Source organism: Bacillus rossius, chromosome 3 (genome assembly GCF_032445375.1).
Source record: "Bacillus rossius redtenbacheri isolate Brsri chromosome 3, Brsri_v3, whole genome shotgun sequence".
Lineage (NCBI taxonomy): Eukaryota > Metazoa > Arthropoda > Insecta > Phasmatodea > Bacillidae > Bacillus > Bacillus rossius.
The window spans coordinates 97,569,712-97,584,935 of NC_086332.1; the positions used below are offsets into that span (position 1 = coordinate 97,569,712).

The window sequence follows — 15,224 nt, forward strand, 5'->3', positions numbered from 1 at the left end:
CAAAAAAAGTCCGTGCATCAAAAGTTCGTAGAGCAGTGAAGATAAATAGGGGAATTCCTATACTAAAACACTAAGGACGTACGTGCACATTTTTACTTCTAATTTTATAATTTTTCATGTTTATTCGTGATGTTTTGTGCTGAATGCGTTAGTTAAATGTTCTTGAAGAGGTGAAAGTGTTTATTTAAAAAAATTCGTTTTCTTTGTATGATTTAGTTAGGGTGACGAAAACTGGATAAATAAAAACCTTGTATTGCTAGTGTTCGTCATACCTGACGAGCACTGGTACATTTAATATTTTATTTAAAGTTGTGCTAAGTTACACCCTAGAGTTCTTAAATAATATTGGTTCTTTGTTGTTGATAGACAAAGTACATTATTATGATCAGATCCAGTAGTCGTCACTTATGACGACTTCCGATGCATGTGTATGACGACTTCTGGGTCGGAAATTACTTTACTTTATTGATTGCAGAAATTGTGTAGGCATTGTTGTTTACATTAATTTAGGGGTCATTCGATATATATTTTGACATTAATAAGTAAATTAAACATTGTAATGTATCTCGTTCTTTAATTACAGGGCAAAATGCCAAAACGGAAAATACTGTTGTATGAAGAGTCAGCCATGGAAGCTGCTCTTAAAGATGTAGCGAATGGTATGAGTATAAAACGAGCAGAGGAAAAAAATAGTGTGCCAAGAAACACATTGTCCGATAAACACAAAGGCAAATCGCCCTTGGGTAGGAAGATGGGGCCTGATTCATTTTTAAAGTTTACTTCTGATACCGCATAACTTGCTATGTTATGTTGCAGCAACGAATCGAGTCGTATTGCGTACGCGTACAGTATGACGTCGCGTAAATAATAATAAATAGAATATAAACAATTAACAATATTTGATAATTAAACAGTTTTTGTTAACCAAGAAACAATTAAATCTCATTAGAGCGGCTTTATTATATCTCTTTTAAGATAAGAACAAAAAAAACTGTGAAAAACAAAAACGTACATATTTCTAATTTGTAAAAAAATACTTTCTTACATTGTTTCTGTTCCAATCTCAAACTTTGTCTACACACACAATACCTTTAATAAACAGTAAAAAAACTTGGACGACGAATTTCCAATACTTAATAAACAAACATCGTTCTTTGTAACGTAAATTCATCGAATATGCGCGCGAATGCGTGAAACATACGAAAAATGCAAGTAACGAAATGCAGCCGTGTGTAACGTTTCGTTACTCGTATATAGACGGCGCACCCGTTACTCAGTAACGAATACATACGGTTTGCTACAGCTCTAATATATTTTCATGTTAGTTGTGCTGTCCCTCTTTGTTCCGTGAGTGTTGTAAGTAAATTCAAAATTTAATGAGGATTATTCATTATATTACTAAACAATCTTTATGAATTGCCATTTTGATGTTTAAAATATAGTACCAAATAAAATTTTAAGCCCAAATAGTACAATACTATCATTCTGGATCCATGAATTAAAACTAATGCAGCCGAATCCGCACATGACGACTACTGGCACAAACATGTGACGAACACTGGCAAACACGAAAATTTGCATGACGACTACTGGCTCAAAATCACACTTTTTTCAAAATTATAAATCTACAAAAATAATTTGTTTTTATCGAAGAGCGTTGGATAGCATTGTAGAGTAAAGTTTGAGGTTAAAAACAAACATGTAGGGGCATTTAATACACCTACGAGGTTATGTACACAATTTTTTTTTTTCTAAAACTCTTCTTAGCATGACGACTACTGGTACATTTACCTTATATTAATGAAAAATATGAATTCATCATTATATATACATATAATAAAACCACCAGAAATGTAAAATACAGTCCGTAATCAAGTAAAGCTGACATGAGAAACAGTGGCCTTACAAAATGTTTGAAGTCCTTTCTTGGTGGGCAGAGGGGGGGGGGGGGGGGGGGGGGGGGGGGGGGGGGGGGGGGAAGTCACCAATCCTAAATTATAAATAAAAAAATTAGGCTATTGTAAAAAGAAAATCAGAAATTTTGGCTTGTTTGTTTCATTTTAGAAACAACTTTATGCAACAGAACAATTTTCAATAAAATTTTAACTTGAGAAACGTAAAATACAAAACAATCCGATCGTACGAAAACAATAACAAACTGGTATATTCAGTTCAAAGATTAATGATATCCGTGCCTTGGTAAAGCACGTGCACCATTTTCATAATCATTGCTAGTTAGCACCACTAGTCTCGCTTGGTGCTGGCCATAGATGCTACTAGCGAAGTGCACAGTCTTCCTGATACTATTCATACCTATGGTGCAATAAAGTTATTTTCTTACGTTTGCAAAGGTAAACAATAAACGTTTTTCAAAATAAAATCATTGATTAAAACGTAATTGATCTGGAGGAATATATATAACAAAAAAATTTGTGAATTTTAGGACTTTTCCGCTTCGTAAAAACGTATGAAACTGGAAATTAATGATTTTATAAGTGTATGTTCCGGGAAAGTAAACCATTGTAAATATAGTACTTTCGGCGGGACCAAAATTAATCGGCGTATGACACGGGAAAATGTATGAAACGGGAACGTATCATCGAGGTTCTACTGTAGTTGTATTTTGTACGATGGCGACTCAAAACTTAATTCAATACAAATGAACAAGCATTCCAGTATCGAAAAAATGTATCGAACTTACAGTTTCGATACTCGATACTTTGCGATACCGTCAAGTATCGAAGGTATCGAGGTATCGAAGTAGTATTGAAAACCCCATCACTAATTTGAATCAATTAATTGTACACCTTGTTTAATACTTGTAACCAGTGAGAGTTATTGCATTAGAGCACACTAGCACGTGAACCCCCTCACCTCATTTAAATAGGCTCCTACTGTAATACTTAAATATTATACACATTGAATAATAAATAAATGCAACCCATTTGGTCTTATAACCAATAGCAATATTTTCCAAAACCGCCGCTATAGAGTAAGCGCAGCTTGACACTGCTTTGTTTGCTGGGATTGCACGTGTGATGGAGGCTAGGCGGGCGACGGCGCGCCTCTTGGCTCGGAGCGACGTGGTGGAGGTAGCTCCCCATAAGCCAGCCTAGGAGCACAGTCCAGGCGTGCTCAACACTATCCTGTGCGCGGCGCGACATTTCTTGTCCTGTTTCTCCCAGTTTTGCTCGCTCTTCGAGAATGATGACGGCGCTGTTTGTCACGTGTTATTGTTCTACTTTAGTGTGTTTAGTGCAACGTTTTTAAAAGTTTTTTTTTAACTACTAAGTTAAGTTACTACTCGTTATGGCCTTGAGTAAGTTAACCGTCTCGGACATAAAAACACTGGTGTTCTCTAATTTGTCATTGGAAAGGAAAATCGAAATAAATCAAGCAGGCAGGCCAATGCCTAAACTTACTATAGTGCAAGTGACTAAGTCAAAAAATACGGAGTTCAGGAGAGAATTTAAGCAGGACATTTACGAGATAAACTCGTGGATCTGTGGATGAGAAGAAACCAACCGGCTCTATTGTTTTCCCTGCCTGCTCTTCGCGAAACAAAGTGGTGAATCTAGTTGGGTAAGTTTTGGCCTCTCAGATTTATCTTACTTAAGTCAAAAAATAAAGAAGCATGAGAGTGCAGAAACACATTTGAATTCCGTCCTGGAGTTTCATCTTTTGGGGAAATTAGACATTCGCCAACAACTTGATTGTGCCTACCGTTTGAACACTAAACAACATAATGAGCAAGTTAGAAAAAATTGTTATGTCTTATCTAAAATTATAGATTGTATAAACTTTTGCGGAGCGTTTGAACTCACGCTGCGAGGTCACGACGAGACACTAGAATCTGCTAATCCTTGAATATTTAGAGGGTTAGTTAATTTTTCAGCAGAGTTAGACAAATCTTTGAAAGACCACCTTGCAAATGCAACTGTTTTCAAAGGGACTTGTAAATCAATCCAAAACGATTTGCTAGGTTGTATGCTTAAAGTTAGAGCTGGGCCGATGCCGATCCCCGATCGTAGTAATCGGCCGATTTTGTTAATTTTGCCGATCATAATGATCGGCAAAACGTAGCCGATTATTTGAGCCGATCATTGGTCTCCTACTGCAAACTTATAACATTGAATAATTACCTATACCTAACAACTTTCCATGTTTGTTTACGGTACTTTTCGGGAAGAAAATTTGATTATTCATTGAAAAATAATACGATTTAATAATTTAAAACTAACCACACACGAAAAAAAATATACCAATAAAGTAAACAAATACCGTAAGTTTTATAAACATTGAACAGTTACATACCTAAGTATCAATTTCCACGTATATTTACGGTACTTTCGGTAAAATAATTTTCCATTATACTATTTGCAAAGTTATTTTTCATTTACGAACCTAAAACTATGTATTTGTTTACCATTTACGGTTAATATTACCGGAATGGCGAATGGCGACTGTTGTTTAGGTTGGTTATGTGACGCCAGAGATAAGAGTGACGCGCGTCGCGCGACGGAATTAGTACGGATTAATAGCGCTAGTAGTCTCGTGGTTAGTAAACAACTACTCTTCGGGAATTCATCTATTTAGTTTTTTCTCGCTAAATATGGCCTATTGAAAGTTTTGTTTAGAGAAATTAATATTCTTATCCTGTTCAGCGGGAAATAGAGCTTAACTTTCTTTTGTATAAAAACCTGGTTGATGAAAAGTTTTGTTTCCCACAGTAGAACATCGTTAATCCGTGACGCGCTAATACGGGGATCGGATAATACGGGAATCGGATAATCCGGGACGATTTAAAAGTGCAGGAAAAAAAAGAGAAGCAAAATTGTCAGCGCTTAAAATTAACGTCACGCGGGCCGGCGGCCGGCAAACACTGCAACGCTGTTTGTACCGACCCTTTGTGTCGCCCCCCTTTCAGCTGTCACATTTGTCACTCTTTAAACGTGAGGGGTATGTCCTGACTTCTGCTTCCCGTTTTCCGTTTGTTTGAATGTTGTTTCACGTGCTGCAGAGTTACTTTCCGCCCGCCAACGCACGGCAGGCGCCTGGCGAGTGACGTGTCTGGCTGGCATTCGGTTGATCGATGGGGCGGAGGGGGGTGGGGAGCTACCCAAAATTTATGTGTACAAGGTCAGCACGATCTTATCTTTCTCTCTTCGGCTGTTGTAAATGACCGTGAACTAATGGCTAGGCAGTGCCGTATTTTTTTAAGCCGAGACAACAATTCGAAGGCGGCCCTTACCGTTAACCGATTATCCGGGTTTATTTATTTATTTATTTTTTTACAGAATTTCAATTATCCGGGCATCGGCGGGTCCCAATGAACACGTATAATTGGGAGTTTACTATTTTTATCCATCTGCTGCGAAGGCGCAGTAAGCCTCGGGAGATGTTACGTCACATGACCTTGGCCTTAACCCAGCTGCACGCTGGTGTCTGAGAAGCTTGACAAAGACCTTCCGGGCTTACCTGTATAATTGCTAATCCGTGAAATTTATGATGTCGTGATTTTTAAGTAATCATGTCAATGAAAAGTAGTTTTGTCTGGGAATATTTCACCGTTTATAGTGATCAGTCAAAAGCAACGTGTAATCAGAGGTACTTGAAAGGCTCTAATCGGCTCAGAAGATCGGCAAGATCGGCAGCAGATGATCGGCATCGGCATGATCGGCAAAATAGGTGATCGGCCCAGCTCTAAAGTCTGCCAAGAATAAATCAAAAAAGAAATTTCATGTGCAAGTTTTGTTTCAGTGATTGCAGACGAAACGACAGACATATCATCTTTATTCCAGTTGGTTATAGTTTTTCGCTAGGTATGTGTTACCTAACGGGCAAGCAGTAGAATGATTCTGGCAGTTTGTAAATCCTCCAGGACATGCTGCTGCGTCAATCGCTGAATGTATTCACATTGTTTTGGAAAGTATTGTTGACAATCCCGAGAAATTGATACCTCAGAGTTATGATGGGGCTAGTGTAATGAGTGGGCATCACAATGGTGTTCAGGCCATTATTCAAAAAAGTTATATATGTGGACATTACGTGCATTGATTTTGCGCATCAGTTGAATTTAATTGTGGCACAATCTACAAGCCAAAACCAACAAATCCGTGTATTCTTTTCCAATTTGAGTGATATAACTAACTTATTTAACCACTCACCACAGAGAATTGCTGTTCTTGATGGCGTTGTTGGCAGGAGAATTCCTCATGCTTCTTCTACAAGATGGAATTTTAAGAGTCGTACTGTTAACACGGTGTACGAGTACAGAAAACAACTGATTGAATGCATGAACGAAATTGAGTCGTCATGCAAGCAGTCAACAACAATCAGCCAGTCGGGAGCTATTCGGCGCATGTTGAATGATCCAGTGTTTGTATTTTGGCTGACAGTTTTTCACAATATAATGCCGCACATAGACATTTTGTTTAATCAGATACAATAATGGAGCTTCAATGCCGATAAAGTCAGGAAACATGATGACAGTTTACGACTTTCATTTGAGAAAGAAAGAGAGAATATGGATAAAGTGAGAATGCGAACTGAAATGTCGGTGCTAGAGCAGCATTCTAAAAAAGGGAAAATGGAAGATGTTCATGTAAATATAACTGTTGAAGCCAAGGAAGTATGTTATGTGATTACTAATCAAGTAAAGGAGAGGTTTTCTTTCACAACTTATTCTGCGGTATGCCTTTTTGATTCCGAAAACTTCCAGGAATATGATAAGCAATTTCCTGTTCATCTTCTTGAACAAACAACCAAAACGTATCTTTCTTAGTTAAGGCTCGTTTGAAAACTGAGCTAGCAGTAATTTACAAGCGACACGACTTCCGAGATATGGATGGATCAGCTAGTCTTCTGCAGTTTGTCCTTGAAAACAATTTACAGGCCACGTTTACGGAAACACGCAAATTGTTACTTATTATTTCAACTGTTCCGATGACTACAGCTGAAGCTGAACGATGTTTCTCAACACTTAAGAGGATAAAAACATTTTTAAGAAGTAGGCTACAATGTGTGAAGACAGACTCAGTGTGTTAGCCATGCTTTCAATAGAAAAAGACATGATAAACAAAATACCAAATTTTAATGACATGGTCATTGAATTATTTTCCTCTAAAAAACATAGAAGGATGGAGTTAGTTTATAAGAACTGCACTTAAACATTTCAATTTCAATAATATTCTAAATAATATCCTCACATTATGTTTTCCTATGTTGTTAAAACCAGAGTTAGTAAATTGTTCAACTTCATTTTTAGGCGAAATGAATTGTTCAGCTCATTTTACAGTGAATTGTTCAGATTCGTTTCAAGTTAAGATGTATATAGTGTCTGAAAGGAAAAGTATAAACTACCGGTACTTCAAATTTTGTAAGTCAATGCTGTATTTAAATATTGTAAATGTAATGCTGTTGTAAATACAATATATCTATTTATATGTAATTACCAACAAAACAGTGAATAAAATTATAGACCTTATTTAAAACTGGTCATATCAATAACACTCTTGCTAGAAAACTGTATCAGAATTTTGTGTTCTTTACATTTTATGGTAATCATTTGTATTTATTTTAAAAAGTCTTCACACTGCATAATTTAACATTTGCTATATTATCAGTGTGAGCAGCATATCCGGTGGCTATTTTGGAGGTAAAAACTTCACTTTCGCCCCACAATATCTTGGGAAAAAATTGTTGGCATTTATGTGATTTAAAATGCCCAAAAAGCACCATTTTACACCTTAAAATCCAAATTTTTCCAGGGGGAGACCCCCGACCCCCCGCTTCAAAAGGGAGGGGGGGGGGGGTGATTCTTTATATAAAGAGCCCAATGCTGTGAACCCCCATTTTCAAAAGGCACCAGCCGCCACTGCTTGTAACTGAATCACAAAATGGTGAAAATGAGATCTCCTCAACTGAGATCTTTCTAAACAGTGTTAGCATGGTGCAAAATCTATAAGAAAGAACTAGGTTCAATAGTAACTTTAATAGTGCTCTAAGTTCTCACAAACCAACTTACTAAGCTTCTGTTGTTCAAATGGGTGTAAGTGGCTTGAATATTTACTGCAAATATTAGATTTATTAGATTCATAAAAAAATTATTTGGGATGATATCGAAAAATCATAAAATTACTTAATTCTCATCTTATAAGACTATCTACAGAACATATATTTCTGGCCTCCATTCCAATCTGCAGAAATTGACACTTTATTGTTGAGTGATATGGACCCTTGCTCTTGTAGGATTGGATAGCTTGTGACTATCCATCACATCCGACAGTGAACGGATCTGTTTTCGTCAGCTCATGTATGGTGGACCTCATGGCATTAATTTTTTTTTCCAATTAAGTTATTTAAAAAAAATGTATTAATTTCTTAAATTTTGTTGTCAGACATTGTGCTGTTACAAAATTATACTGAAGGGTTTCTTTCAGCTGATGTTTACACAACTGAATGCTAAGTTGGCCATCTTAAAGTTGAATACCAGTAATGAAATCCTGAAACTTGTTGATCTATAAGTTATGATTTGTCAAGGTTTTTTGCATATTGTTTGTGTGTGTGTGAGTGACTGACTGTATTGCTTAAAATTAGTAAGTGCATATTTCATTTTAATTTGTTATTTTAATAAGTACTATTAAAGCATTCAGCTTAATAGATAAAGCATTGAGCTTATTTACTACAATTTGATGGCAATGCTAATTTGAGAAGTGTTTGTAAAATGAGTCCTTATCTTCTAAGCTTTTATATGTTAACCGCAAAATTGAAGACTTGTTATTTATTTAACAAAAATATACACTGACAGTTACATAGGTAGGTTTGGTGCATAGTTAAATTTTTATCTTTTTTTTTTTTCCACCATGGCTCTTCATCACTATATTATCTAGAAAATTTAATTTTGAGTAAGAAACTAAATTGTTTTACCTAGTTAAATTGCTTTGCTTACATCATACATGTTTTTTTCTACTAATAAATTCACTTTATTTTTCAGAACTAAATGGGAACTGGAGGCGCATGGTGTTTGGTCTCTGCTTTTTCCATGCCATCATTCAAGAGCGCAAGAAGTTTGGATCTCTAGGCTGGAACATCACCTACGAGTTTAGCGACAGTGATAGGGAGTGTGCACTTGCAACCCTGGCGATGTTCTGTGCTGGGCGTACAATACCCTGGGATGCACTCATTTATATCACAGGTAAGGTATGGCTTGCTGACTGCTTCTGTAAGCTGAAAGATACGTTCAACGGTACTTATTGTGTGTTCAGTTTATTTGAGGATCATTATTCTATTTTATATGTTATTGTACTGTGGAACTTTGCATTTTTTTTCACATGTATGTGAAATAACAAAATGAAGAATAAAAGAATAAATGTTTAAGGAATATTTGATCTTAGAAGGCACATTATTTAGCACAAATATATCTAAATAAAAAAACATTAATGGTGTTTTTAGTTTTCCAAAAGTAAAAATTAATCTTACAGTAGAATCTCGTTATAGCGAGCACGGTAATAGCGAAAACACGGCTATAACGAGGTATTTTTGAGGAATTTACGGCGTGATCGCTTGAAGCGCGCTTTTGTTATTTGTCTGCTTTATCTCCACCCCTCTCGCTCGCCACTAGACATCTTGCCGTTGACGCCTGTCACATTCTTCAGCCTTGCAGTCCCCACCTAAGTGCGTGGCTTTAAAAAATAGAATCCCATCCTTTCTTTCTTTTATCAAACTTCCGTTAGTTATCTGTGCCGTGTGTAGACAAATTTTGAGATTGAAACAGAAACAACGTAAGAAAGTATTTTTTACAAATTAGAAATATGTATGTTTTTGTTTTTATAATCGCGTATTTTCACGTTTTTTTTGGGTTATCTTAAAAGAGATAATATTAAAAAGCCGCTCTAATGAGATTTAATTGTTTCTTGGTTAACAAAAACTATGAATTATCAAATATTGTTAATTGTTTATATTCTATTTATTATTATTTACTCGACGTCATACTGTACGCGTACGCAATACAACTGGATTCGTTGCTGCAACATAACATAGCATGTTATGGGGTATCCGAAGTAACGAGTAACGTAACGATAGTAACGAGTACTAATTGTAATAGTAACGAATACATACAGGTACGCAATTTTTCGTTACTTTTACACCTCTAGTAGGCACTACCGTATTTATTTCCGAATCGCTAGGACAGTTTTCTTGTAACTTTTGTTTCGGTCAGTTGTTGGGGTATCTGTCCGGGAAAGGGGTGGTGATGGTTTGAGTTTAATCCCAAATTTATTTTCTAAAAAAGTTGACAGGTTTCTTTAAATGAAAAAAGTATAGTTTTCCAGCGACTATTTCGTTTGAGGTGTACGTGCGTTGCCGCACTCCTGCTTTTTTGTAAGGAATTAAATCGTCGCGCTACACTAGCACCACCTGTTACAACATCCCTAACCAACATGGCCGCCAGCAGACAGCCCGCGTCGGCAATAGATAGCAGGACAATGCTGCGTCGGCCGCGGGCTGAGATGCTATACTTACGTGGCGTGGTAGGGTATAATTTGACGCAATCGGTGATTGCATCCGTACTTATAGGGTATCGTTTTAAAGAGAATTCACACATCTGCTCACAGAAGTTAAGATTTCGTTAATATAACCTGTTATTTTCCAATTATACAGGTTTAACACAATTTTTATGCTATTTTCGGTTAATTTCTATTTTTTGGGGGCCAAAATTTGTCCAATTCGGTTATAGCGAGGACACGGTTATAGCGAGGACAAAACCCGGAACCGTGACACCTCGCTATAACGGGACTCTAGTGTATTTGTACCTACCAAAAAAGAAAATTGGTTAAATTTTTCATGTGCTTGCGATATAGATATTCCAGTACTTGCGTGCGTGCACAAACTTACATGCCTTAGTATTTAAATTTGGATAAAACATTAGTAATTATTTAAAAGTTGAAGTAAAGTAAGTGTTGTGTAGATATTACTGTCACACTCAGCTTGAAAATAAGGAGAAATAAAAACAATTCTTAAAACCCTTAAATTCAAAATATTGTGTTTTACTTTACCCAATATTAAATGTGTACCTATATTTGCCTAATTTCAAAGCTGTTAACATTTGCTACTGTGCTGATACATTGCCCACATGAAGTTAATATAATAAATGTAATCTTTAAAAATAAACATAATGAACTGTCACTTTCCTTGCTCATGTCTGCCAAGAACTATGCTCCATTGTTTAATTGTTTACGTTTTTGAAAGCATTTTACAGAGACAGGACTATATGAACCAAGTTTCAAATAACTGGAAGTGGGGTTACACACCTATTATCAGGAAGCCACGGGAAGTAATTTCATATTAATTAAAAAGCGTATTTTTATTAAACCTTTTATAATACATCAGTAATTAGTACATGTATTGTGGTGTATGCACCACTATGTAACTTTTATTTTGGATTGTTGTTTATTAGAATTGTTACGTTAGACGCTTAGGTGCCAAATCTGGTCCAATTCCAGCAAGGTGTTGGTACGCTGGCGCCGGTATATAAACGCCAAAACTCCTTTTCTTCGGGGAGTTCCTCGTGCCTCCACGGACTGAACCTGTGACACTCTGCTGTATATTTAGGTGCCAATGTGAACTTAGAAATTTTGAATTAGCAACTACCTTTGCTGTAGGCCTAGGGACGTGCAGCATCTTATAGCCAAACATTCAATACAGGATAGGCTGAGCTGCGTTATAGGACTGTGTGCGTGTGTGTGTGACGCAACATAGCCGTAAGTCACCACACCGGCTGTCCTTCTTGTGTTCCCTATGCTGGCAGCTGTTTAGACCACAGCGCACCGCAGATAACAATTCCTTGTTACGCCATTGGAGGTCATAAACAATAAAAACACAACCATCTAATTATCCCTAATGACAATCTGTGTCCAATTGATATTTTGTAAACAAGCTATTGTTCGCCAACACTGCGAATATTAGTCTAGTTTGACCCATTGGTCTTTTGAATAGATTTTTGCCTACTGTTTGGTTACTGCTAGCCGGCAAAATTTATAATATAAAAAACTAGAACCCTGAGACACTATTCTTATGGAAGACTATAGTTTTGTGATGATACTAAATGTTTTTGTGAGAGTGTTCGACTTAACTTCCAGTTTTTAATTTACATTCATCTGACACAGACTACTTATCCTTGTTTTATTGAAGGTCGTAACTGAAGTGTTCTGTTTAAAGCCTGAGCGAGCCTTGTTTACACTGTTAGCTGTCAACTATCCATTGTTTTTGTTCCATTAGTCATAGGTTTCGCAAGCTACCTTGATAGCTTTTGGTATTTGTTTTCGTTGGAAAACGTATCATTCTGGAGCCATTTAAAATATCTATTTTAAAATCATCAGTATATTGTTCATTGTAGGTAAGCATTCCAGTCTCACTCTTAATGTTTCGTCACAAGATATAGACGAGTGTGTGTTGTTTTTTATTATTATTGCTATTGCAGTACTTGTGTTTTACGTGGCTGAAGTGGGTTGACTGCTTGATCAGAATCCAGTTCACTTCCAATACAACACAAACAGCAGTATACACAACACTACCACGACTGTATAGTGCAACACAGCCCCCACACTACAGCAGAATATATCACCGAGTGGCACGCTCCATACGCAACATACATAACATGATAACATGCTACTACTACCTCAACACGAGCACTACACACTACTCATAATGAACGCTTTTCTCATATACATATATTGGTGTAGTTAGGGGTTTGAGATAGTATATACAATAAATAACTGAAATAAAACAAATTATTGTTACGAACAGAAGCAAGGCCACATCACGCGCAGGTGCAGTGCTAGCTGGGCTGCATCACATGCCGCCGTAACATGAGATGTGCAGTGCGCACCTGGGTCACCGCTTCCTCTCCCTCCAGCCCTCACACCCCGCGCGGCACCCTATCTTTGACACGTAACTGAAACCTGACAGCTGTGGAGTTACGCGCGCCGCCGACACGTGTTTCGAGAGATTTCTACCGTCGGGTCTACGCGGAATGACGCAACTGGCCCCGGCCGCGCTCGCAAGTTCTGGAAATTGCGGCTGATAGATAAAACAAGGACGGCGGCCTCGAGGTAGTGAGTGGAGTTCAGAGAGAGAGAGAGTTCAGGCAGGAGCCTTCCCGCAGCGGAGCTTCTGGGGCGATAGTGCCGCGGGTGCGGCGGAGTCCCGAGCGAAGTTCCGAGCGAGGCATTGAGTGGGATCTCGGCAAAGGGGAAGTGCGACGGCGGCGACGGAGTCCTGCGACGGAGGACCACGAGGGGTGCTGCGGCGAGAGTTGCGCCAGAGGTGCGGCCCAGTGAGGCGTGTAGATTGTGAGATACGAGTGACTGGAGGAAGCAACATTTTTTTAAGTACAATTGATTAATTGCTATTTTAGATTATTTGTAAGTGACAAGTAGTGGCATTAAATAAAACTGTGTGTCTGATAAAAATCTTTAATTGGGCTATCCTTTACGAACCCGCGGTAAATCGTAACAGTATGTATACTTTTCAAGTTTGCCAATTTCTTGGTACTGTTGTCACACACTGCTGGATTCGGGCTACAATTACCATGGTATCTGCCACTGAAATAGAATAATAAAACTGTCACAGGGTGAGACTTTAGCAAGAATTCTCAGAAGTTTTCAGAATGGTCTGGATAGAAATTCAAACCTAATCCAGATGAAACAATATCTTAAACAATGTTTTAATATCTTGTAACATAAAAAAATTATTAAAAATATTGCTTCTCCTATGACCAACAATTGTCAAAAGAGACTTGTTCACAGCATGTCTGTACTGTCACTCTCACTTATGGCCAGTTGCACCATCAGAGTTTGGACGTGATCTCGAGTCATAAGCTGGATTGACCATCGTTCGACCACATTTCCTGTTGCACCATTATGTTGTGAGCACTGAGCAAAAATCATTGGGAACTTATATGTGAAGTTATCATAGCAATGATCTCTAATCAACACTGCGGGAGCAGACATGGCTGGCATATTCACAGTTTTTATGCAGGTTAATTTAATCAAACGTAAATATTAGAGCATGTTTTCAGATCATACATAGTGTAAGTAAGAAAATTTTACTTTTCTAGTGTAATGTCTTCTCACTTTAAATACTCAATTATAAATGTTAGAGGTGTTTGTTATTTTAGTTTAATGTTTAACTTTTTTTTTTGTCATGATAACTTTCCATTTTAAATAGAAGCTTTTTATGGTCAAAACCTATTCATATTTCGGACTGCTTCGTTTTGTATTAAAATTCAGAAGATGAAGCAGCAACATTATGTGCTGCTATCTTGTGGAAATTTCATCAATCATTTTTTCGCAGTGTGACAATTGTAGCGACTTCATATTGTTCCAGCCACCAATAGAAATGCACCTAGCATTTCTTTGACACTGCTGCTGCCTGTTGTTGCAGATTAAAAATGTAGGAAGTACGGTTCATGCAAATAAAGATAGTGTAGTCCCAGTAAGTGTTGTGGCAACGTTCAGAGGAACGATCTCTAGATCATTCTTGGGCTAAGATCATTGGATCATGGATCGAAGAGCAGAATGGTACAACTAGCCATTAGATGCACAATTGGTTAGGTGTCTAAGGAAGTAGAACCACCTCTGCTGTAGTAATGAGCAATAAATAAAATTAAAATAAATAATTCTAGCAAATTTAACAGTTCTTGTATGAGACTTCTAGGGTTTCCTATTTATTTAGTTTCTTCAGTTGTTTACATGTCAGTTAACATGTCAATTCACATGTCACCATATGTAGAGATGCCAACCCCCAGGTGAGACAATCAGTAATCACAATTTTTTTTACACATGCGTAAATCAGGCGCGACAAAAATTTATGAACACTGAACATTATGAACCTACTGTTAGTGAGTATAATCCAATGTTAAAGATAAATCTCATATTGGATGTTACACTATATAAAAACATTTTTTGATAGTTTATACATGATAGTTTTTTCAGTAAACAAAGGTAGGTAGCTTACCCCATATTACTGTCCTTCATCAGACAGGGACAACTTTGTGGCACGTTTTGCTGCAGCCAACTCTTCTTTGCTAAACTTGTTTTGGTGACATATGGTGTTGTGAGTAAATGACTTCACTTTCTGCACAAGCAGTGCATTTAGTGTTTCTGTAGATAAATTGGGTCTAAATACAGTTTGGTTCTTTCGTACTATGCTGAAAATTCTTTCAG

General features: G+C 37.2%; 1 protein-coding gene across 4 annotated transcripts in view; it reads left to right on the forward strand.

The window, feature by feature from the left end:
• The window catches only part of LOC134531065 (dynein axonemal heavy chain 6), a 491,808-nt gene that overhangs the window by 428,347 nt on the left and 48,237 nt on the right, over positions 1-15,224 (forward strand). For 3 of the 4 annotated variants that reach the window (XM_063366584.1, XM_063366585.1, XM_063366587.1), the window contains one exon: positions 8,996-9,196. In XM_063366584.1, coding sequence (XP_063222654.1) covers positions 8,996-9,196 — 201 coding nt within the window. Of the gene's footprint in view, positions 1-8,995; positions 9,197-15,224 lie in introns of those variants that run through there. The other variant, XM_063366586.1, reaches the window with a different exon arrangement.